Below are 26,942 nucleotides of genomic sequence, written 5' to 3' on the forward strand. Positions count from 1 at the left end.
TGCTAACAAACAAAATAGATTTCAAAGCAAAAAACACCCAATGAGATAGCAGTAGTCCATTCTGAAGAAAGGTATGATCTATTAACAGTCATGAATTTTCAAGTACTTCATTATCAGCTGATAAAACATAAAGCTTTAAAAACAACCCAAATGAAAACAACAATAAAAACCAAACAAAAACAACCCAAATGTTCATCAATAGGGCACTGATTACATTAGATTATGGCCCACCCATAAATTAAATATGATGCAGATATTATAAATAATGATATACATCTGTATGTAATATGTATAAAGAATTCTGAGATCTATTACTGAAATAAATAAAGCAAGTTTCAAATAGTTATTAGATAGCAGAATCCCTTCTATATGCATTTTTAAATAGTAAACATACAAGTTGATCTAAGTATAAATCTACTATCAGGAAGCAATATATTAGAAACTATTTTGAAGTGACGGTGCCCTTTCATTTTATTCTTTTTTATACTATGTGAATTTTTTTTTCCCTGTGTGAATTTTCTAACCAAGTGTTTAAAAAACGTATAAACTAAGAAACATGGGATTATTTTATCCTCAATTGTGTTTCATTTCTGTCTTCTAGGTTTTGTTGTCTACTTACAAAAGGCCTCCTAACGTTCCAGTGTTCTGCAAAATTTACCCATGTTTTCTTCTGGGACTTTTACAGTTTCACTCCTTCTATTTAAGTCTATGATCCATCTGGGATTTATTTGGGTATAAGATATGAGGTGGAATTATAGCTTCCCCCATGCGTTCAAATTCCTGCCACTTGTCATAATACCACTTTTTGGATAGTTAATCAATTTTCCTCACTGTTTGAAACTTCTCCTTTATCATAAACTAAATTCTGTCTATGTTTTGAATTTCAGACTCTATTCTCTTCCACTTCTACATCAAAACTAAATGGTTATATAACTCTAATTTTATATTATTATTATTATCCAGCAGGGCTGGTTTTTCCCTTTTAGTCTTTTGCAGAATAAAGATTATATTTCCATATTATCTTTCTTATTTTTTGTCAAAAGAAAAAAATAATATGAAAGAAACAGGTAGCCCCAGAGAAGCAAATACATAAACACCATTTCGGGATGCCTAGGTGGCTCAGTTGGTTAAGCAGCCAATCTTGATTTTGCCTCAGGTCATGATCTTGGGGTCCTGGGACTGGGCTCTTATTGGGCTCTGTGCTCAGAGGGGAGTCTGCTGAGGTTTCTCTCTCTCCCTCTGCTCTTTCCCCTACTTGCATTCTTTCTTTCTAAAATAAATAAATAAATAAATAAATCTTTGAAAAAAAACCTATTCTTTCATGACTATAAAATGCTAAGTTTACCCAGTTTCTTTGCTTTTGTACTACCAGGATTAGAAGTCAAGGGCAAGAATTTAGCTCTTAATCTACACAATTATTTTTTGGTCAGTTTTCAGGGAAGAGGGAGTGAGAAGGCCCAACTTCACTTAGAGAAACAGATAAAAGTGGCCATTGTGAAGTCCTCTTTGTCACCTCACCTTGTATAAGCCCTTCCCACTTGTGATGCGCTTTAGTTTCATTTCCAGAATACACCAAATTTGGTCATGCCTTGGGACCTTGCAGATATACTGTCTGCCTAGAATGCTTTCCTTCCAACTCCTGTGTGCTTAGCTCCTTCATCTCACTCAACATTCGGTTCAAATAACTTTTCAATGAATAACTCATATAAAGCATAATAAACTCATACTGTTCCCCCAAGACAGTGTCACATCTCTCTGTTTTAATTTGTATAATTTACTACATCTGAAACTATTTATTTTACTAGTTTATTTACTGTTTGTCTCACTTATTAAAATGTAACTTCGTGAGAGCAGGGAATCTGTTGATTTGTTCACTACTGGATTCCAGTGCCTAGCAAAGATTGGAGAGTCAACACATGTTGAAGGAATGAACAAATGGACACCTAGGTTTGAAGCCAGTGAGCAGGAGGAGCAACAATAAAGGAGGACGCTGATAAAGAACCCAGAGCACACACTTTACTAATTACCTGCAAAATGTTCGAATATAATCCTGGTTGATTCTGATGAAGCCAGCACACTGTTGGAAAGACTTTGGACCAAGACCTTTCACTTTCTTTAGCTGTTCTCGGTTGATGAAGGGCCCATTTTTCTCTCGCCATTCAATAATATTTTTGGCTCGGTTGGCATTGAGTCCTGCAATATGCCTAGAAAAAATAAACAAAAGGAGTACTGCGGCAGACACAATAGTCCTAAGAGTATTCAAAGAAAAGACCTCATCAGAAAAGTCAATGACATAAAACATCTGCATCATAAAAACAACTGCAATTACATACTGTCATATGGCTCTAAGTTGTTAATCCAAAAGGGAGTTAAATAAAAAAGACAAAGGGGGATAGAGTAGTCCAAGGGGAGACAAGGACAAGAGAATGCAGAATAGTGATAAAACCAGTAGTGGTACTAAGGATGCTGGTAAACTGGTTAACACTAGTATAAGAAAAACAACTGTTCCCCACATTCTATACTATTCACATTCCTTGTATTTCTGAATCAAGTAATAGTTCTGCTTATTCCTGTGTAGTAGTTTAAAACTGAGTTAGCAGCAAGAGTTACAATAGCTACAGTTGTATTGTATTACTTCTCCCCCCTTTTATCAGCTTGCTCTCATTAAAGACTCAGATGACAGAAAGGAGGTGAACCATGAATGTCATGGTTAGTATAAAAATATAAAAACTATAGTATTAGATAGTTTGCTTGGTATTATTTAAAAAGTTAAAATTTAAGAGATTCTTAACTCTGTCATTGAATTCCATACATGAAATTATGGAATATTTGTAGCTGTGATAGAGAAGCAACACCTTAAAATAAACATAAGGGATATTTTCTGCGATACTAGTCTCAAAGCAAAAAGAGTCCAGATCTTTTACAGAGGTCCAGAATTTCATGCTGCATCAGCAGAATCGTGTAGTAAGTGCAAAACTATGAGTGAAAAAAATCATCTCTTGTAAAACCCCAGTAAAACAGGACAGAGTATGTAAGATGTGATTATAGTAAGATAAGGGTTTTGACATGTGACTTGTAGAATCCAGGTAAAAATATGGTAACCATACCTTGAACCCTCAGAATTTATCTTTTGGTTACTGCCAGCTTTGACAGATGTATCCACAAGACTGAACCAGTGAAAAATACCTACTCTCATGTGGTGGGAAACAGCTCTTTTCCATGTTAACCTTATTTAAATTCTATTAGCAACACTAATGCACTCAATGGTTACCATATGCTCTTCACTTTAGATTTGCAGTATTAAAAATGATAATGTGAATTGTTACAATTCTTTTCTTAAATTATGTCTTCCCCTCAAACTGATTAGGTAAAGCAATGTATGAACTCATAGATTTTCTATACTTGACAACTTTATATATGTGTCTCCTTATTTTAGCTAAATTTGAACTGAAGAGTCGGTTAAACTTAAGATTCTGTGATCTGCAGCCACAGAACTCTTGTCTCACCTTAACAAAACTTCCGAACAGATGTTAATATCCACTCCCACAAAGCTGACACATTCCTCTACAACACTGTCCAGCGTTGCCTTGAGTAAAGTCTGAGATACGTCGTGCTAAAAAGACAAAGATCAAATGTCGACAAAAGGTGAAGGACACGCAGTTTTTGGGCTATCCCATTATGCACCTATATTACTGGTAGCTGGCAGAGACACAACATAGTAAACTTTTTCATTTTTCTTAAATATACTGTTAGTATGTAATTGAGCTGAACTTAACGAAGCTGTCTTCTTACTCCCTAAATCACTCATACACCTAGCTTCGATAGAATAGCACCAGTAATTTTTGTTTTCCCAGAATTCCACCAGGCCATTGGTTCTCAAACCCTAGCCTGCCCTCAAAATCACTGGCAGGGCTTGTTAAAACACAGCCTGCCGGACTCCATATCTAGAGTTTCTGACTCAACAGGTCTAGGATGGGGCCTGAGAATTTGCATTCTAATAAGCTCCCAGGTGATGCTGTTGCTGCCGGTTCCAGGAGCACACTTTGAGACATACTGGTCTCCATCATTCACACAGTGTCTGGTAGTGTTTTCCTGACTTACATGTGTATACTATTCCTTAGTTCTTCTTAAGAGAAGAAAAATGTAAATTATAGTAGAAAACAGTACACTAATACACAATAAGTCTAATAATAAATCAAAGTCTCCTGTTTCATCACACTGAAGATAACATTGCTACTAAGATGCATTATTATTTTATGTACCTATTAAATCATGACACAATGCTTTATTACTTGAAATTTTTATTTTTTAAATATTGAAAGAATTCTTTTAGACTTATTTAGAATGTTCTTAAATCATCTATCAGAGATTAAAAGGAAAATATAAGCAATCTAAACTGGTTAAGGTATTCATAAAATTTCTTCACATTCAGCATTCAACTTTTCTGGTCTTTATTTTTTACTCAGTCTTAAATGTCCAAGTGTTGTCCTTTATACTCTGAAGATTGCAGGTAATGCAGCATTTCCTAAAAGAGTAATGTTCTATGGTGTCTGAGATTATCTTTAAAGGTTCCAATGCTCATTCTGTAAGCTTTGATAGTAGTTCTATCTTAATCTTAACAAAAAAAGTACCAATAGGAGATTTTAGACAGCAATAAAACTCCTTAAAGGTCCTTAAATGTTTTATTGTTCCATAGTCTGTTGACTAAAATAATGAAGAGTTTGCAGTTCAGTCATGACTCCAAGATTAACAATCAAGTCCACACAGAATCTACACCATTATTTGCCATGGGGGCCAACAGCAACTGTAGGATACCATTAATTGTTAAGAAGCATTCTGATTTCAGAGATGTTAAAATGTAAGAAAATGTGCATCTTAGAATTTATATAACACAGTATTTGGAAGTAAATATTTGTTGGCTAACTGAAGCAAGATTACCATGATGAGTACCTCATAATATGCTTGATTTATTCATAATTCTAAAATTAAAGATCTTCTGATTGTTTTTCCCAGATATGAAAATATGGGTTAGCATCTTTCTCCATTTGTCTCAAGAAAACAAGGTTAAGTTTGACAACCTGAGGTTCTCAGGAAGACCATATAGTAAATAGAGTCCCCAGGTACTGTGATTATGTTATTATCTTTTAATAATAGTAGAAATTTTTGTTCTGAAAGACTGAAGGGTATAGGAGTACTTTTATATTTCAGAGACAACCTGACTAGTTATCTAGGCCACAGCTAAAAACCACAGACAAAAAAAACAAAAAACAAAAAACAAAAAACCACAGACATAATTTCAAAACTCCTACTAAGCAAACATAATCATGAAATGGATCATAAAAACCTAATTAAGACCTTGCTGAGAACCTAATTACTTAAAAAAAAACTTATTACTGGGAGTGGGGGAACAGAGAGAGAGAGAGAGAGAGAGAGAGAGAGAGAGAGAGAGAATGAGAGAGAGAGAGAAACCCAAGGAGACTGTGCTGAGCATGAAGCCTAACTGGGGGATTAATCTCACAACCCTGATATCAGACTTGATCCAAAACCAGAAGTCGGTTGCTCAACTGGCTGGCTGCACCACCCAGGTGCCCCAAGAACCTAATTACTTTTGATCCACACCATTTAAGAAGCTAGATGGTCTTTTCTTGGTGTAAGTAGATGAGAAGCAGCAAAATGAAAAGGGGGCTTGCAAAAATGAGAGGGTAGGAGATGGTGGACAATGTAGTGGCAAACACAGTGATAGCAACAAGAAAAATATCTGAGGAAAGAGACAAAACTATGAAAAAATAGGAAAAACTAAAAGTAATAGTTGGGAGCCATTAGAATAAAGGCAAACAACTCCACATATGTCAAGTAACACCAGATGCTTGGGATAGCTAAGTAAGTAGAAAGCAGTTCCTGTAGCTGGACAGTCTTGGTTGCCTATCCCACTTCTAGCCTCCAACCTTCTTTTCCTCCTTCCAAACAAAAAGTCTGTGTTTCATGCATCTACTCCATCTCTGGAAGGCCAGGGCTTTGAGATTTGTACTGTTATGATAATAATAGTACAGTCAGTGGTTTTCAAGCTGAGGGTTGTGACCAATTAGAGGGTCATAAAGTTAATTTGGTGGCTTGCCACCAGCATAAAAAAAGTCAAGAAAGAAACAGACCACATCAAGTATGTTGCACATATTCTCAACATGGAATGAACAGTGCAATAAATAATGCACCCAATTGAGAGTATCACGTGAGAAGAATACATAAATTGGCCAGGAACATGTTCATGGATATCTCATTGGATCTTCTGATAAATGATGGTCACTGAGTGACGGAGAGGCTAAAGAGTAACTACAGATTTATGAAGCAACTATCAAAATATGAGAAGCTTCTCCTCTATGGCAAAGTTCTGATTCTTACAACTAAGTTTAGTCACAAATTTTCAGTGTATTTTTCAGAAAGGATGTTCCTGATTATAACATTTTTCAAATTACTAGCAGTTATAATATTTTAACTAAGTCAGCACAAGTTGAACTTAAGAATCATTATAAACTTTGGGGCACCCGGGTGGCTCAGTCAGTTGAGCATGTATCTGACTCTTGATTTTGACTCAGGTCGTGATTGCAGGATGGAGAAATCAAACCCCACACTGGGCTCTGCACTCTGTTTTAGATTCTTTCTATCTTTCTCCCCCTTTACTCTCATCCTACACTCTCTCTCTAATAAATAAATAAATAATTCTTTAAAAAAAAAGAATCATTGTAAGCTTTGAAGAAAAAGAAAGAATAATGAAGCAAGCTCATTACCAGATCTCGATGTGTTAACAGCGACAAAAAGGAGAAAGTACTGACTCTATTCAACCTGACTCAAGGCACATTTTATTATTTATTTATTTATTTATAGATTTTATTTATTCATGAGAGACACATAGAGAGAGAGGCAGAGACACAGGAAGAGGGAGAAGCAGGCCTCATGCAGGAAGCCCAACATGGGACTCGATCCTGGGTCTCCAGGATCATGACCTGGACCGAAGGTGGTGCTAAACCGCTGAGCCACCCGGGCTGTCCTCGAGGCACATTTTAAATAGGAAAAAGAAAGAAAAAAACCTCTAAGACTTTAATATGAACTTGACTTTAAAACAATTTACAAATACACAAAATAATTATAATGTTTGACTTCAGATGTATTATTGATAGTAATGTTCTTGTAGATGACAGTATAAAACCTGCAAAATTAAAGACCAAGGAAAAACACTTGGAACATCCCTACCAAAATGGCTAAAATGCAAAAGATGGAAAATAGCAAGTATTGATAAGGATGTAAAGCAACTGGAATGCTCAAAATATCAGGATGATAAATGTATTTTAGGTCAGATATGTAAGGCAAGGGAAGGCAGTTTTATGGCAGATTTTTTTGTATAGTTTAAATATAACTTCAAAAAATATAACTGAATCATATGTATTTATACAATGTAAAAATGCATTCTTGTTCAACATAAACTGCAAAGAAATAAAAATGGACAAATTCCTAGAAACATAGTAATCTCCAAAAATGGGCTCAAGAAGAAATAAAATCTGAACAGACTTTTAACAAGAGATTCAATCAGTAACCAAAAATCTCGCAACAAAGAAAAGTCTAGGACCAGATAGCTTGATGAATTCTATCAAACATTTAAAAAGAATTAACACTAATTCTTTTCAAATCCCTCCAGAAAATAGAAGAGAGGAGAACCCTTCCTAACTTATTGTATGAGGCCAGCATTACCCTGAAGTCAAAGCCAAACAAAGATAACAGGAAAGAAAACTATAGACAAATATTCCTTGTGAAGGCAGGTACAGACATCCTCAACAAAAATACTAGCCAACAAAATCCAACAGTATATTAAGAAGGATTAAACACCATACTATACACATGATGCATTCAGTGTGTGTGAACTCAAAAGAGACATATATATATTTTTTTCAGGTGAAAAACACTTTTGGCATTTTTAAACTTAAAATTTTGAAGTACTCTCAACTTCAGAAAAAAACTTGCAAGGAATTTTCTTAGCTTTCATTCAAATAAATACTTCAGTATTTATTTCCAAATAACAAATACATTGTCTGACATACCACTGTAGAATAATCAAAACTTTTGTAGAAAAGCTATCATTGATGTAATATTGTCTAATGTACAGCCCATACTCACATTTCATCAATTGTCTCAATTCTACTTTACAGCACTTTTCATCCCAATCCAAAATTCAACCCAATATCACACACTGCATTTAGTTGTCTCATCTTTCTATATTCTGTGCTGGGCAGCTTCCAAGATGGTTCCCAATGATCCCAACCCTTGGTATGCTGGCACTGTACATCCCATCTCCTTGAGTATAGAAATCTTGTCTGTGTGAATTATTACTGAGATATTTTAACACTCACAGTGACCTATTAATGTGAAAAAGTATTTTCAACTTGACTCAATCAAAATCTAAAAGAATAGCCTCCATAGTGTATCATATATGCTCATGGTCCTCATCTATTCTAGACTGGAACAAATTCATGAACCTTGTAACTACACATTGAATTAAATCTTTCTAATTTTTTATATTTGAGGATTAAAAACTTATATTTGATTATAAATAAAATAGTATTTAACTTTACCATAGGTATGTGGTTATTATTTTGAGAAGCTTTTATTTTGAATTATGTTTAATTATGAAAGACATATACACATACAAAAATATATGTGTTGGGTATCTTAGTCATGGTATAAAATGTACTTCCCACTATGTATCATGATCAAAAGATATGAAAAATAATGACCTGAGCCAATCATAGTGGTCCCATTCCACTTATTCAACAATGGCAAATGAAATATGAGGGTAAATGTGCTGCAGGCTTTAGAAAAAGCCTTCCTGAAAGGGTTAAAGAGTAACTTAACCATAGACTCTTACAAAGAGCTGAATCTTTTCTTTTTTTTTTTAATTCAAATATGACTATTAGAGCTAGGGTAAGCACTGTATCAGTGACTAGGCCTAGCTTGAGGACAAAGCTGACTCACTGAGGATGGCAGGTGGCACACATGGCCAGATTCAGTTCTTCAGGATACTCTTGAGATTTTGTATTAGCCAGTTCTGAACTCACCCTTCCTCTGACCTTCTTGTAATGAAATGTCTTTACTATTTAACAAAGAATAATAAATTTACTTATTGTTCAAGCTACTTGAAGTTGAGATCTCTGATGTTTTTCTACCCACAGCAGTTATTTTATCAAGGGACTCAAGGTCTAGTGGAAAGACAGACAATAAAAACAACCGACAATAACCTTACTAAAAAAACCCTTGAGAGTTTACAGTCAAGGAATTGTTATAAGGCTTTAAAATATTATCTAATTTAATCTTTACAATAATTGTACAAAATGTACATATAAAGTAGCATCTTTATATGTAATAATTTATTCTACAGAAATAGGTATGTGCAAGGTATGGCATGTGTACGTGCGTGTGTGCGTGCGTGTGTGATCTAAAATTATATCCAGAGGGAACTGATAAAAATAAATCATGAAACAGTCACCAATGTGAACTATTATTATGAAGTCATTAAATGTATAAGTTAGAACAGCTATTTTACCAAAATGCCATGCAAGATAGAAGGTCCAAGATATCCTATGGAGTTCAAGTATTTTTAAATTCTTCTAGCAGATAGACTTAATATAAGAAAAATTTCTGCAAGAACTGCTGTGATTCTGAATTTTACCTACATTCTTCCTCAACTTTTTGCTTAGTACTTGATAGTACTAAAGAGTTAACACCATTTTCTAAAAGTACAAATCGCCTATGTTTAGGGGAGGAAATAATGAATAAATTTCCATATTGTCCCCATAATAATGTCTTTGGCATTAAAGCGGAGGCATTGATTTTGCCATGCTGGAAACGTTTTCTAAGCAGCTATTATGTATCAGGCACTGTGCTAGCTGTGCTGGGTGTTGAAAGTACGGGAAAAAGCATAGGAAGCATATGTCTTTTAGAAGCCCAGTTTACATCTGCTTAAAGCTGAGATGACATGCACCACCCTCTTAGCAGTCATGAATAGAAGAGGCAAGAGGACCCCAGGACTGACTGTGCTAATTGTCAAGGACTTGATGTCAGAAAGATGAATTGCTCAATTTTTTAAAAAGTTATCTAACTCTGAATTTTTGGACAAGTTATTTGAATTATATAAACAGTCTGTTTCAAATTCAAAGAAATATTGTTTGGGCCATTACATTTTTACCTAAAATTTATGAGATTTTTAAAAAGGAATATAAGCACTTATTCATGCTAGTCAGCTTTTTTGAGGTCAGAATCCACATTTTTATTATTACTCTACCACAAACTTCTGAAGAATTGCTGATCCAAACTGCTCTCTTTTCTTTTTTTTTTTTGTCCTGAAGCACTAAAATTATCTCACAACTATTTAAAAAAATCCTTCCAGATGAAACTGTGTCTGTGGACTATAGCTTTTACAGCAATGAAACTGCACTCTGCAAATTCCATGTTAAACTTTAAATTTATTTCCAAGTGGCTTCCCCATGAAATATTCTTATTTTCTTTAGAAATTATCATTCACTCATGGCTCTTCCTGTCCTTTACTATTGTGAAAATACAAAATGCATTTAGAAATTAAAGATGCAAAAAAGCTGTAAGGGGAAAGCCTAGTCAACTTCAAATAATATAAATTGATTGCCTTATCTTGCATCTACTTTTCCTTGACATCTAACAGTTTATTTATTTTTATTTTATTATTTTTTTAATTTTTAAAGATTTTATTTATTCATGACAGACAGAGAGAGAGAGAGAGAGGCAGAGACACAGGCAGAGGGAGAAGCAGGCTCCATGCAGGAAGCCTGATGTGGGACTCCATCCCGGGTCTCCAGGATCATACCCTGGACTGCAGGCGGCGCTAAACCACTGAGCCACTGGGGCTGCCTGACAGTTTTTTTTTTTTTTTTAAAGATTTTATTGATTTCACAGAAGAGAGAGAGAGACAGAGAGAGAGAGAGAGAGAGAGAGAGAGGGAGAGAGAGAACAAGCAGGGAGATCGGCAGGCAGAGGGAGAAGGTTCCCTGATGATCAGGGAGCACAGTGAGGTACTCGATCCCAGGACTCTGGGATCATGACCTCAGTGTCAAAGGCAGATACTTAACCAAATGAGTCACCCAGGGACCCCAATTTGACAGCTTAAAAGAATAATCTAGGGTCGTGTGTGTTAGATGACCCACGAAAGACAGAGCTGATAGAGAAGAATGGAAACATTTCAGAGAACAATATGTGCGAAAGAGTAGCTCCTCCTCTACATCTTCAAATCCAGTACGCACTATATTTCCTTTAAAGACTAAAATTATGTTTAGCACCATAGAAATATCATATTCAACTTTCTAAAAACCTATGTGCGCTACCTCTACTAGATCACAGATATTTATAGTAATGAGACAAATACTCTTGATAAACTTTAGGGGATCCCTGGGTGGCTCAGCAGTTTAGCGCCTGCCTTCTGCCCAGGGTGTGGTCCTGGAGTCCCAGGATCGGGTCCGAGTTGGGGTCCCTGCGTGGAGCCTGCTTCTTCCTCTGCCTGTGTCTCTGCCTCTCTCCCTCTCTCTCTCTTTCTCTCTGTGTGTCTCTCACCAACAGATAAATCTTTTAAAAAAAAAACTTTAAAATATTTCTTCATAAACATTCTTTTAAAAATAAATATTTTTTAAACTAGCAGAATATTTTTATTTTTAAAATGAATAAATTATACAACGAACAATTCATTGTGCTTTTGGGGCTCTGGGAATTAAGATGGCAAAGGCCATTAGTCTATTGGCACTGGAGGGATTTTTTCAGATCTGGAAACATAAAGCATGGCCAGCGGTCTTAAGAGGGGGAAAAAACCTGGAAAAGAGATTCTCTTTGTAAACCCTCCTCCTCTAATTGATTAACTGGAATGTTATGTTGAACTGAGTGCTAACTCAGTATTTAGGCACCCAGTTGGCGTTAACTTATACTATTTAATGTAAACAAATTTATTTAAGCCAACTTGACAGAAAGATCCCAGGGACAATGCCAGTCTTCTTTGTTCTGCACGAGACAAATGGAAACTAATTTTTAAAACTCAATCTTCTACTCTGAGTCTGGGGCTGGAGTAGCCCCACTCCTAAGGCACAGCTCTTCTGGGGACCTCAAAGGAGTGCCTACAGTTGTTCAGAGGTTTTCCCACTCTGGATGGCCAGAACTCCTTTGTTTTCCAGGGCACTGTATTACCTCTGGAATCTCCATTCAGCTCACAAATCTCCAGCAACTTTTCTGTGATAGGCCTTATGGAGCCTTTGACTACATATATGCACCTTACTATCTGTTCAAAACATTTTGAAAAACAACCAACCAACCAATAAGGCTTCTACTTTTACCTATAATCGAGTAATTGGTACCAGAGTATTTTCCCCACCACAAACAACTATATAGCCGGGCATGATATATTTGGCAACTAATTTTAGACTTTAGACAATAGTGCTGGACTATGATTTTAGAGAGAGGGGAATTACGTGAGATGAGTCCCACAATTGCCCACCGTCTATCTGAAGACACTCTGCAGACTGTGGCACAGGGAGGTGGCCAACAGAACCCTGCTATCTCACTGAGTTGGGGAAGCAAAGATTAGAGTACAGCTGAAGTAACTGGAATTTTAAGAGTGGGATACCAGAGAGAATGGAGCTTTGAAGAGCAGATCTCCAGAAACTTGCACAAGACTCTGAAAGTATGTGAAGCGGCATATACCCAGGGCACCAGGACGAGACTCTACAACATCAGGCAGAAAACAGCTGCCTGGGAGTTTGGGGCCATAGAGAGATTCCTGAACATGTGCAGAGATGGGAGACATACAATGTCCTTACCAGCCACAGTGGGGAGACCTCAGTGAATACCCAGATATGCCACGATACCCCAGAAAGGACAGGCCTTAAAAGTGGGGCTATTCTAGTCAAGCAGTAGAGGCAATTCTACATCCATTCTAACAAAGTTGATTAAATAATCCTTTCCACAATGGTTCATTGGTGTACTCTACCAAACGTTTGAGGAAGAAATTATACAAATTCTCTACAATCTCTTTCAGAAGACAGAAGTAGCTTTATTCATACAGATCTTCCTTGGTTTATGATGGGGTTACATCCCAAAAAGCCCACTGGAAGTTGAAAATATCATTAAGTCAAAAGTGCATTTAATACAACTAACCTATTAAACATGATAGCTTCATCCAGCCTACCTTAAACATGTTCAGAACACTTAACATTAGCCTACAGCTGGGCAAAATCATCTAACACAAAGATTATTTTGTAATAAAGCATTAAATATCTCCTATAATTCATTGAATACTGTCCTGAAATAAAAACCAGAATGGTTGTATGGGTACAGAATGGTTGTAAGCATCACTTGTTTACCCTCATGCTCACGTGGCTAACTGAGAGCTGTGGCTTGCTGTAGCATCACGAGAGAGTATCATACCATATATTACCTACAGCCCAGGAAAAGATGAAAACTCAAATTCAAATTATGGCTTCTACTGAACATGTATTGCTTTCATATCACCTTAAAGTTGAAAAATCATAAGTCAAACCACTGTAAGTAGGGGACTCTGTCAAAACTGGAAAGCAACCAAGATGTTCTTCAGGAGGTGAATGGATAAATAAACTGACATAAATATTCCAGGCAATGGAATATTATTCAGTGCTAAAGAGAAAAGCACCATCAAGCCATGAACAGATATGGAGGAACCTTAAATGCATATTACTGTGTGAAAGAAGCCAATTTAAAAAGGCTACACATTGTATGCTTCCACCTCTATTAAATTATGGAAAAGGTAAAACTATTATAAAGATCAGTGATTGCCAGGGAAGGAAGGAGTTATCAGCACAACAGAAGGATTTTTAGGGCAATAAAACTGTTTTGTATACTATAGTGGTGGATACACGTCATTATATAGTTGTCAAGACCCACAGAATGTACAATATCAAGAGAAAAGCTTCATATAAACTATGGACTGTGGGAGATACTAATGTGTCAATTTTAACAAATGTACCACTCTGGTGCAGGAAGATGATAGTAAGGAAGACTGTGAACTATGAAAACTGTCTTTCCATTCAATTTTAGTATAAACCTAAAAGCTATTTTAGAAATAAAGTTTTTAAAAAGTTTAAAGTTTATTGAAAAAAAAAAAACACCACTCCTTACAAGATTCAATCTGATCTGACACAAAATTAACTGATTTGGAATAAAATTCAACACTATTTAGAAGGCAACAACAAAATTTGCAATCTCAACATCACAATATCCATCATACAATAAAAAATGACCAGCATACAATGAAGCAACCAAATATATCCCATAACAGAATGGGGGTGGAGAATCATCAATAAATAGAAACCAACCTAGGATTAAACCGAGATGTTAAAAATAGCAGATAAGAACTTTCATGCAGCTCCAAGATGTAAAGGAAATACAATCATAAATGAACAGATGGGAAATAGCAGATAGATAAATGGAAACTATAGTAAACAACCAAATGGAAATTCCAGATCTGAGGATATAGTATGTGAAATGAAAAATTTACTCGATAGGTTTAATAGCAGACTGTAGATGAACAAAAAAAAGGTCAGTGAACATGAAGAGCAATCAACAGAAATTATCCTATCTGAACAGAGATAAAATTGAGGTGGGGGTGGTGGTTGTGGGAAAGAGAGCCTTCGTGACCTTTGTGACAGTATCAAAACATTTAAACGTGTGTAACTGGAGAAGAAGAAAAAATAGGTTATAAATGTTTGAAAAAGTCATGATCAAAATTCCCTAAATATTTTGTAAAACGGAATTTATAGATCCAAGAAGCTCAGTGAAGAATCTCAAGGGTAAATGTGAAGAAAACCTCATCTATGGATATTATAGTCAAACTGTTAGAAAACGAAGATAAAGAGAAAATTGTAAAAGCAGACAGAAAGAACACATTGCATAGAGAGGAACAACAGGAGAATGGCTAATTTCTTATCAGAAACAAGAGAACCCAGAAGACAAAGAAATGACATCTTTAAAGTGCTGCATTAAAAAACAAAACTCAAGGGCACCTGGTGGCTCAATGCATGATCTTAAGGTCCTGGAATCAAGCTCAGGATTGGGCTCCGTGCTCAGCAAGAAGTCTGGTTGTCCATCTCCATTCCCTCTGTTCCAGAACAACTTCCCCTCCCCACTTGTGCTGGCTCTCTCTGTCTTTCTCAAATTAATAATCTTAAAAAACAAAACTCAAAATTAAAAACATCAAATTCTGTATCTTTCAAAGAAGAAGGAAAAATTAAGGCATTTTAAGTAAATGATAACTTACTGCCAGCAGAAATGCATTACAAAAAAACGTTAAAGGAAATTTTACAAGCTAAGGAAAATTGATACCAGATGGTAAATATAAATATATAATCAAGTATGTTCTAATTTAACTTAAAAGACATATGACCATTTAAAGCAAAAATTATTGCACACTTTGGGATGCTAAAATCACACAAAGAATGAAGGGGGGTGAGGTAGTATGATATTAACTTTAAGTAGACTGTGAAAAGAATATAAATTATAATCACTGTAGTAACCACTTAAAAAAAAAAAAAAGGCCAAGAGTGCAGGTAAAAGTCAACAAAAGAATTAAAATAGAAAACTAAAAATCATTTGATTTTCTGTTAAAATATAGCAGAAGAGATGTTGAAAACAGATGAGACATATAGAAAACAAGTAGTAAAATTATAAACTTTAATTCAATCATATTAGTACACTAAATGTTAATGAAGTATATGCTTCTATTAAAAGGCAAAGATTGTCAATCAAGATGTAACTTATGTTGTCAACAAGAGAGACATAGTAAATATAAAGAAGCAAATGTTGGAGTAAAAGGATAGAAAAGATTACAGCATGCACACATTAGGACTACAAAGATTAGAGTGGATACATTAATATTAGACAAGAAAGACTTCAACACAAAATGCTTATTACCTAGTTAAAGAGCTTCAAAATACTTGTAGCAATTCAACTAAGTGTTTAACTATGGGAAAATTTTAAATACGCTCTCCCAAACCTTGTACAAAATGTTCATGGCAGTTTTATTCATTAACAGAAAACAAAACCAAAAAATCTAAGAATAGTGCAGGTGTCCATTAATAAGAGAATGTATTAAAAACATGGTATGTTCATACTATGGAATACTATTCTGCAACAAAATGAATAAACTACTGATACACGCAAAAACATTCACACGGGTTAGGCTGATTGGAAGAACTGGGTGCAATGGACTACACACTGTATAATTCCATTTATGTAAAATTCTAGAACAGACAAAAGTCATTGTGTGGTGCAAACATCCGCATGTGTGGGAACGAACAGGAATAAGTTTTCTGGGATGACAGAAATGTTCTACATCTTGATATATGTGGGTTACATATTTGTCAAAACTTTTTTTTTTATTTTTTTAAAATTTATTTATGATAGTCACAGAGAGAGAGAGAGAGAGAGAGAGAGAGAGAGAGAGGCAGAGACATAGGCAGAGGGAGAAGCAGGCTCCACGCACCGGGAGCCCGATGTGGGATTCGATCCCGGGTCTCCAGGATCGCGCCCTGGGCCAAAGGCAGGCGCCCAACCACTGCACCACCCACATTTGTCAAAACTTATTGCACTGTATCACTTCACCCTTTTCTGTATGTAGATTATAAGAAAAAAGAAAAAAGCAAAAGAAAAGAGAACTGCAAATAAATAAAAATCCGACCTAAGTTTCTGAATCATTAAGCTGGGAACAGTTAAAGATGCCCGTAACTACAGATCTGTATCAGGATTCACAGCTCTGAAGCAGGTGGCAGGGATACAAAATATAGACCACTCCTGGTTTTTTGTTCCTTGGAATCTGATGGTACATGTTCTCCTCAGATGTCTCACCTCCTAAACCTAAAAGATAATTCTTTTTTGTACAAAGTAATTTGCAAGCTTAGAATCATTGTCAGCATAGCTTCAGTGGACCACATAGGAACTTAATGACAAATGCATGCAGTTAGATGGCACAAACTTGCTAGTTAGCTGCTCTTTAGTTCCCATTCCATAATTATTAACATAAAACGTTGATCTTGTCTTAAAAAGTTTCCCATAATGATCAAAATTTAAACATAATATTTAACATCTTTATGAATTATGAAGCTAAAAAATGAGTCTTTGCTATCATACTAGTCCAGTGTTAAAATTTTAATCTAGTCTGGCTTTCATTTTGTCTTCTAGTAGGTGCTCTTATGTCCCCTAGTGGATACAGGTCGATATGGTACAGGAAAGATAAGGGTAATACTAGCTAAGGAAAGGTCCATAAATCCTAAATGCCTGCATTGCCCACATGCTTTTCCAAACCAATGTCTCACACTACCCAATTTACCATAAAAAAAGAAAAACATTAACACATCTGAACTGGACCACACCTATCTGCCCCTTGTGTGGCCACCTATAGGGCTTGAGCTAAAATATAATCCTGGTTTATGACATACACACGAACAAATGCATACCAATTAGCTAGACATTTTGACCTGACATAATACAAAGAAGTCGGCATTTCCACCATAAATCTCTATTTTTAAAGATTTATAGCTTAGTCATAAAAGTAGACTTTAGAAAAATTTAGGGTGCAAAGATTTAGCCACAAGAGAGAAATTTCCCTTCTAATAAATTAAAAGTAAAACAGCATGTAGAAAATCTGATCTGAAACTCCTGTGTGCTTGTGTGTGTAATAAAGAAAAAGAGATCTCTGTGCACAGAAATTTTGACAGCCTATTGTTTAAATTGTTAGGGGGGGCCAGGAGTTAAAGATAAAAGAGGGATATAATGCAAAGTAATAAAAAAAGTATTTTTTCTCCCCAAATTGAAGTAACGAGGTTCCTTGTCAATATTTCCAGTAATAAGTTCTAAAGACACATTTTGTCTCCTCAAATTCACATACATAGACTTATAGGCAGCCACACATGCAGCCATATATGAATTGGCTTCCAGTTCATTAATATTATGGATAGTAAAATTTTCCCAATTAGACCTGAGGCTAACACCAGCACAGGATCCACATTCATGTATTTCCACAGGGGTAAAGCATAAATATGGTAAGGCAAGGTTCCCTTTTGTTTGCATGTCCCCTGTCTCTGCATGACAGTGGTTAAGGAGGCCAGGAGCTCCAAAGGATCTGAAACAATCACTCTGCACCCAACCTTCTACATTGGGAGTAAAGACAAGGCACCCAAACTCCATCCTCCACACCACTTTTATCCCCATTTCCTATTTTATTTTTATTTAGAGTACTTCTTATGATCTACTACACACAGGTTTGTTGTGTGTGTTTAGTATATATATGTAATATATATGTATTTCATTCATTGCTGTTTCCTGGCACACAGTAGGAGTTCAATCCTACTACTGTTTTAGTTTGGATTTCCTTGATTACTGGTTTAGTTGAAGATTTGTGTGTTTACTAACCAGTGAGACTTTTCTCTGTATTCCTACTTCCTAATGCTACGCTCCTTGAGTGAGAACTCAAAAAATTACAACTGAATTGCATAATGGAAGGAACAACCAAGAGCCAATTTCTGACAATTCTGCTCCTAAATTCTTTTGGCTGAAGCTGGGAATTTGGTTTAAGAAAAGAGTTGCCTTAAAATAAAAGGAGATACCAGTAACAAGGGATTGGTTGAGGACACTACAGCAGTACAAACCAAATTCCTACCGTGGGGAAACTTCTAGCAGGTACCAACCAATAGCACACTCAGACAGTGAAATCTGAAAGTGAAATCTGAGATACCATGACATGGTAAGACTGACCATAGTCACAGGGTCCCTCACTCCAAGCCACCAAATCCCCTGGCGAACAGTTTCTGGTAGGTTTCTAGGTCAAAAAGAGTTCTTAATTCAGACCTTAGTCATAGACTCATCCCTGAGGCTATTAATTAGAAAAGCTTAAGTCTTTCGTTTCTTGGAAATTGAACATAAGCTAAAGTACAGCATCCTGTCACACAATAAAAGGAGACCAAAGAACCTGGAAGATTTGACCCAGAAAGCAAAGAAATCCATAGAAAGAAAGTCCTGAGTTGCCAGCTTGCAGGTCAAGATTTGTGAGACTCAGTCATAGGTCAATCTCATAACCAGCATGACCGAAAAGTAGTTTAGGCACCTCTACCAGAAAGTTCAAAGAGCATACCTTGAAATAGTTACATACCTTGATACAACTAATGGGTTTGGGGGAAGAAATATTTTTAATAGGAAAAGATGTTATATTTACACATAATTCTTTCCTTAAGGCTCATGCAGTATAAGGACTCATTTCCCCCCAAATATCTCTGTGGGTCATGGTAGAATTGGGTAAAATCAAACCCATTTGACCCAAAAATAACTGGGCCATGGATAAGGGTTAGGTCACAGAGTCAAAGAAAATACAAATTGGAGAACTCTAGAAGTTAGAAGAGGGATATAGATGTTACCAAGGAAAGAATTCTAGGACTAAACATTGGTCCTTATAGGATCAGCTATGTAAGCAGGATCAAAGCACAAGTCCTAGTATTCATTTCTCAAACCACTAAGGGGAATACTCAGGTAGAGTACACCTCATTTTAGAACTGACAGTTTATTTTTAAATAAATTTGTTTTATAGTGAATTAACAATTTCTATTTTTTCTATATGAATTTTGCTTCTTTATGTCTCTCCCTTTTTATAAGATTCTAGCAAAACTTCTTTCCTTCTCTTTAAGGCAGGAGTATCTCTTGGTTATAAGAGGTGGTTTATAACTAACACATACTATTCTGAATGGAAAATTTCAAGAGGCAACCAGATTCTCATCCTAATGCAAAGAAGTAGTAAGTTTCATCCTTTTTAAAAGTCACCATCCAGGTCACACTTAGGGAAATTGACACTTTTTCATTAATTACTGTGGCACACAGACCTTAAGGAGACCCCTTCTGGTGTTCACTCCTTCTATCATCTTCCTGTGAGTGCGAGCAAGTCCTGTAACTTGCTTCTAAACAGTGGAATATGACATTTGTGACAGGATGTCACTCTCATGACCAGGGTAGATAACAGGGGAAAGGTGATTCTCCTAAATTCTTGATGAAGTAAGCAGTCATGTTAAAGAAGCATGTGTGGCAAGGAACTGTGGGTGGCCTCTTAAGCCTGAAAGAGGTCTCCAGTCAGTAGCCAGCAAAAAGCTGGAGCCCTCAGTCATAAGGCCAGGAAATGAATTCTGCCAACAATCTGAATGAGCTTGAAAGTGAAGCTGGAAGTGCCTTGAATAGATTCAAAAGCAAGGAAATAATAAATAAACTTTTTAATGCTTATAAAAATTTATTCATTTATTCATTCAATGAATGTTATAAATATGTACTGAGTGTCTGCTTTGTACCTGGCCTTATTTTGATTAATAGGATTACAGCAGCAAACAGGACACACAATTAAATAAACAAATAAAAATTATAATGTGATAAATGCTATAAAGGAAATAAACAGAGTAACATGATAGTCACAAGGAATGGAGGTGGCTACCTGAGTGACTTGTAATTGATTCTTTGAAGAAATACATTAAAGCTGACACTTTAAGAATGAGAAGGAGTCAGCCATGCAAAGAGCCAGAGAAAGAACATTTCTAGGCCGAAAAAAAGCAAATGCAAAAGTCCTAAGAGGGGAATGAGCTACAATGTTCACAAAAGTGAAAGTAGGGAGTGTGGCCAGGATGTAATGGGGAAAAGGAAAAACAGTCAGAGATAAGGCAGACAAGGATCTGACAGGTCCACAGCAAAGTGTTTGAATTTTATTCGTACTACAATGGGGATAGAGACAGGATCTAACACACATTTTCAAAAAAGCGTACTGTAGAAAATGGACTGAAAACAGACAAAAGTGGAAACACGGAGTCCTGGGTAGAGACTTTTTCAGCATATCATAAGAGAGATGACAGTTGTCTAGAGTCAAGTGGTAGGGTGGAAAAAAAGGAGACACAGTCAATTTTTAGAAATAATGAAGCAAGAAGAAGGATCAAGAATTTTAATCAAAGTAAACTTTTAATGAGACAGGTTTGTGACTCTACTAATTGAGTGGAGATAGTGATGTCATCAATCGAAATAGGGAAGGATGGCAGGGAATCATTTAATGGTTTTCATTTTAAATTTGGGGGAGGCAAGGAGAGTTAGGAGACAGAGGTCAAGCGTTCTTCTCTAGACAAATCTGTTAGACTTCCAAATTGAAAGGTCAGGTTGGCAATTGGATATATGGAGTCTGGAGTTAAGGGAACAGATGTGTGGGGAAGCATTCTAGATATGAACATAATGAAGATCTAAAACCTAGGATGGGAGGCAGAGTGTAGGGAGAGGATCCAGCAGCATCAAGAGATAGAATTAGAAATGTGCATATTTGAAGCAGCTACATAAATGAAAAACTGAATATAATTCTTTTGCAATTGCTATTTACAAATAATTCTGAAATTCATCTAAAAAAAAAAAAAAGGTGATAACTACCACTACCTGGCTTATACTGAGTGTTGCCTCCAGAATCCTTTTTATGAACATCCAGTAAATTTCACTAGATGAGATGCTTAAGCTTTAATGAAAGATACTCCATAGGTATGTCTGTGACAAGGCTGACTTTTCAAATGAGAATTCATAATTTGGTGCAGTTATTACCAAGCAGGGGCAAAATACAAATGGTATTTTGTATTTGGAGAAGCAATATTAAGCTTTATGTTGTATTAAATTCCTTAAGATCCCTGTACAAGAAAATCCATTTTGCCAGAGTAACACCAGAAAATATTTATATTGGGTGCTAATAAGTGTCTGGAATTTATAATGCTAACTTAATTCATCTTCACAACGTTGTGGTTGTTATTATTGTTATATTATTACCTCCATTTTGTATAAGAGTAAACAGGCACAGAATGGTTAAGTGAGTTGCCAAGGTCATACTGCCAGGGTGCTGCTGAATACAAAGGGTCTATCTTTGGAGCTTAAGCTTTTAAACACCATAGATGACCCTCTGTTTTTCATAAGTAAAGTAATATCGCTTGATCTAGCAATGCTAATTTTAGCTCTCTTGCTTGGGTTGCAAAGAAAACCCACTAACTTTACCTATTTGATTTTTTAAGCAAAAGTTTTATAACAACCAGGAACATGTTTTTTTTGTTTGTTTGTTTTTTACAAGATTTTCTATTCATTCATTAAGGCTTACCAGGACAAAAAATGTTCTGACAAAAATAGGTGTGCTTTAAAAATTCTGTATCACCTTGCTCTTACCACAAATCTTAAGTAAATGGTAACAGTGTCTATGCAATGACAAAAAAAAAAAAAAAAAAAAATCTGAAGAAACTATGTGCTTTGACAGGGCACTAGTCTTTTTCTCTTATGAAACTATAATTTACTTTCTCCTGTTCCCTTTCCCTCTAATTTTTCTATACTTCTGTCAATAAGAAGGATCAATTACAGCATTTTATTTGACACACTGAATATAATTATGACTTGCCACCTAACGGGCTCAGCTATGAGTGACAGATTTTTTTCTCAAAGTAAACTTGACTGCTTTGGGACATTTCTATTCCTTGATGGTTCCTTCACGGCAGCAGAACAGTACAGATGGAGGTCAGGACATAAGTGTGTACATGTCTGAGTCAGAGGGACAGGAGGATGTCCCCTCTACTGCCAGTTTTCCTTCTTCTCCTTTTGGGCAACTACTAGTGCTGATGAAGTTCTAATTTGGATTTTAAATAACTGCATTTTTAAAAATGGGAAATGCAAAGTTTTTATGGTTACCTCTCTTTTATCAGCAAATAGTGTAGGAGAGAAGAATGATGTCCAAACGTCTTCAGGACCTAACCGCCACCCCCTCACCTTTCTCCTCAGTAAACTGTATTCCCGTATTAGACTACATTCTAACAGAAAACCTTCTATGCCAATAAATTCTCAACATTTTAGGAATGGAAAGGCTTATGGAAGATCATATAGTATAACCTTTCAATTCACAGGTGAGAACATCTAAACACAGAGCAACTGGCTAGAGTGACTAAAGTTAATATAGTCTTCATGTGCTGCCATCCCGTCTACCATGAGCAATGAAATACTACCTGAGTTTCCTCAGTTTGGTTTTTCTACAGCCACATTTCAAAAGACAACAAATTTTCTTTCATTCAAGCAAACACCTGAGGGCACAAAAGAAGGTAAACTTAAAAATTACTACCTGAAATATAGTATGATGAAGGATGTTGGTTCCCAAATGTCAGTTCATGACAAACTTTTCAGTGGTCAATAGCAAAGTGAGAAAAAGAACAATGTCAAACTTTTTCAATAAGATAAATTTATTCAATTTAAACAACTGTCCTTTACTATATAATTATGACATTCCTACTATTTTGGTGCTAAAGCAGTCCTTTTATTTTCCCCTGTGATAGACATATATACATACATACATACATATATAAATATGTATTCTGGAAATATATTGGTCTCCCTGATCCTACTATATTAGTTATCTACTGCTGTGTAACAAATTACCCCAAAACCCAGCAGCTTAAAGCAACAGACATTTATTATCTCACAGAGTTTCTAAAGGCCAGGAAACCGGAAGCAACTTAGCTGGGTGGTTCTGGCTCTCATGAGGGCCTCTCAAGAGGCTGTAGTCAAGATGTCAGCTGGGGCTGAAATCATCTGAAGACCTGAGTGGGCTGAAAGATGTTTTTCCAAGATGGCTCACTCACATCACCACTGGCTGATGGCCTGAATTCCTCAAATGCTGTTGGCCACAGGCCTCAGTTCCTCTCCATATGGGTCTCTCCTAGGGCTTCTCATGACACAGAAGTTGGCTTCCCCCACACTGAGTAATTCAAGAGAATGGAAGCATCCAAGACAGAACCACAATGTCTTTTGTAACTTAATCTCAGAAGGGATATGCTATTACTTCTGCCATATTCTACTGGTCACAAAGACCAGTAAAATATGGAAAGGGACTATATCAGAGTGTTAATATCACGAGGTAGGGATTATTGAGGACCATCTTGGAGACTGGCTGCCAGGAACACAAACTTTTTTTTTAAAGTTATTTTACTAGTCCATGAAATCAAATCTAAAAACTGTTGTAGTAGAAAGGACATAAGAGTTAAAAGATCATGTTCTAGTTAGTGGTAGATAAGCTATGGTAGATAAGATATTTAATTTTCTTTCCTCCAGTTTCTTTAGAAAATAAGGGGATTGGATTTGACAGTCTCTCAAATACTTTTCAGTGCTAGCGTACTAGTATTCTACACTAGGGATGATGATGATGACGATGAAAATGATGACAAATTTGATAACGTGCCCAAGGTCACTAGGCTAATCAATGGTGGAGTCAAAATTTGAACTCAGGCAACTTGACTGTATAGCCTAGGCTGTATCTTATCTAATCTTTGAAATAAATATGAAAGGTAGTGAGAAAGACTAAGCAAGTCAAATAACATGTTGCTGTCTTACTCTCATCCATTGCAAAAGGGAGAGTGCAATCTCATTCTATCCCTACTAAGTACTTCATAAATACTAATTAGCTGTTTTATTATTATTGACTTAGGACAATGTAACATAATTGCCCACTTCAAGAAACCTATCTTCATAACAACTTATAATACAATAATGTTTTGTGGGATGTGAAATTTCCATTGTATAATCATCATACTTACTATATGGTTAGGGTATCATTTCCAGATAACTTTAGTAAAGAACATCTATAGTCAGGGAAACCTGTTCAGGTTTTGAATGGAGGTGGGGTGGTGGTGGTTAATTTTTAATCTTGGTATTTTTCTTTCTTTTTCCTAAGAACTACTTTTAATTTCCCTGGGAAACTTTATGATAGCTTAGTTTTTAATAAATCATTTTTGTTAATGTTTTTCAAGAAAAATATCAAGTACTATGTAAATTAACAAAAGACCATACTACAATGATTTATCCTTCCTTTTAGCTAAAAAAATACACACACACACACACACACACATATGTATGTATATACATACACTCACTGGCATCGTATTCATGATAATTTCAATTATGTTTTTGCTAGATTTCTTCTCAAAGTACTTCTCAGTACCCCAAATATTAGAAGTCTTTTGCACAAAACTCAGAAGCCACTGGGAGAGCTTCTTTGGTATCAGTAAGAAACAAGGAAAATCCATGACCCTGTGACTGCTCAGTGTGCAGTAAAGGCAATCTTCTGGCATGAAACAAGGCCAGAAGTCAGTCAGAAAAAATGATGCAAAATTTCTTAAAAACCTTGCCAGAGAATGAACATGAAAAATAGAGAGCAAAATAACATTGTCAAATTTGCTTTCCATTTTAGAACTCAAGGCAGGACAAAAGTCATCTTGGGAATAGTAGACAATGTTTCCATTGCTTTTAACTAATATGGTAGAAAAAGCATTTAAGGTTTCAGGCATTCAAGAGTGACAATTGTCTTTGGGACAGTTTGAAAGGACTTGAAAAAAAACATTTTCTGGAATACATGGAATGTGCCTTGGCTTCTGTGGTCAAAATTTCTGGGACTCAGCTGAAACAAGATTCTGGCTTAAGACTTATATGGTTTTCATCACCCTATAAACATTAACATTATTGATGCAGATCTGTCGCTTGAAATATTTTACCCATATCCTCCACTGCAAGGAATTTTCTTTTTACCCATTCATCTCTAGTGACAAATTTGTGGCACTTACAAATTTAAAAGGCTGTCAAACTCTAATAATGAAACCTTGGGGGGAATCATAGGGGGAGCACAGATCAGAAAGAACCAAAATTAATTTCAGAGGATTTACTACATAGGTTAGGGGTCACAATGAGGTGAGTTTCATTCTACAATGTGAAATCTACAGAAGCAATACCTTCCCAGAAGTAAAGAAAAAGTAGAAAAGGAATTAGTGCTAGTCAAGCCACAGAACAAAGTTAGAAACTCATTATAGAAACTAATGCATAGATAGCATAGAAAACCACATGTTGTCAGTGACTTTAGTCCATGCCATACTTGTTGCACTAATGGTTAGTCCTAAAACTCAGATATACATTTCAACTACTGATAACTCACCTAGGAAACTATCCATCTTAATAGGAACTCAAATTAAAGGCTTGAGCTCTGCAGGTTTTCCCTAGAAAGTATAACAAAAATGGAAAGATAATTTTAAAAGAACAAAAGGCTGGGCTTCTCCCCTTGCCTAAATCTCTATGATGTACCTGCCGGTAGAGAAAGTTCAATGGCTCAGAACATGTTTTCCTCAAGGCTTTAGTATTAGGTACCTGAGGAAGTAAAGTCAGAAGGAAGAAGTTGCAGGCTGGCGCATTCATGCAGAGGACACAGAGAAGGAAGGAGCTCACGAATCAGGCAGAAACTCTTAGAGAGGCTCTGGCTTGGGGTATGTCAGAGACCATACTGGAACAAGACCTGGGGCATTAATTCTAAGACTAGAAAACAGTTGCCTTCTGTGAGAGGTAAAAATTAACATGCCAAGGCTCGTAGCAAGCTGACTTCACATAAAAAGGAGATGGTCTTCAGTACAGCATGCCATGGACAAAGTAGCACAGTGCTTAAGACAATCAATCCTGGCAGAGATCTGAGGTGGGGAATCAGATCACTACTACTGGAATTGCAAGTCCTGAGACCACAGTCTTTTTTATCTTGCCAGGGATGGACTGGTGGTCCCCCAACCACAAAAGCTGAGGGAGCAGAACAGGAGCACAAAAGGCTCTGCTGCATCCTACCACGACTGGATCCTTCCAGCCCCTACCTACACCAGGGGAGAGGCTAATCCCTCCCTAATCCGTAAAGCTAAAATCTCATAGACTTAGAACTGGAAATCCTTTACTCATGCCTGAGTTCTCATGTCTGAGGTCTGGCCCTTTGAAATTCTTGCGTACAGCACCCAAATGCAAAAGGCCAGGAGGTAAGAGATGCTGTT

General features: G+C 36.2%; 1 protein-coding gene across 14 annotated transcripts in view; it reads right to left on the minus strand.

Moving 5' to 3' along the window:
- The window catches only part of SRBD1 (S1 RNA binding domain 1), a 320,333-nt gene that overhangs the window by 153,030 nt on the left and 140,361 nt on the right, over positions 1 to 26,942 (minus strand). For all 14 annotated transcript variants that reach the window (XR_005987873.1, XR_005987872.1, XR_005987874.1 and 11 more), the window contains exons 17-18: positions 3,507 to 3,613; positions 2,028 to 2,204 (exon numbers count right to left, since the gene is read on the minus strand). Coding sequence is in view for 3 of the 14 variants with exons in the window: in XM_041755611.1 (XP_041611545.1) it covers positions 2,028 to 2,204; positions 3,507 to 3,613 (284 nt within the window). In the remaining 11 variants the exon portion in view is untranslated. The remainder of the gene's footprint in view (positions 1 to 2,027; positions 2,205 to 3,506; positions 3,614 to 26,942) is intronic.

This window comes from Vulpes lagopus, chromosome 5, assembly GCF_018345385.1.
Source record: "Vulpes lagopus strain Blue_001 chromosome 5, ASM1834538v1, whole genome shotgun sequence".
In the NCBI taxonomy this organism is placed as follows: domain Eukaryota; kingdom Metazoa; phylum Chordata; class Mammalia; order Carnivora; family Canidae; genus Vulpes; species Vulpes lagopus.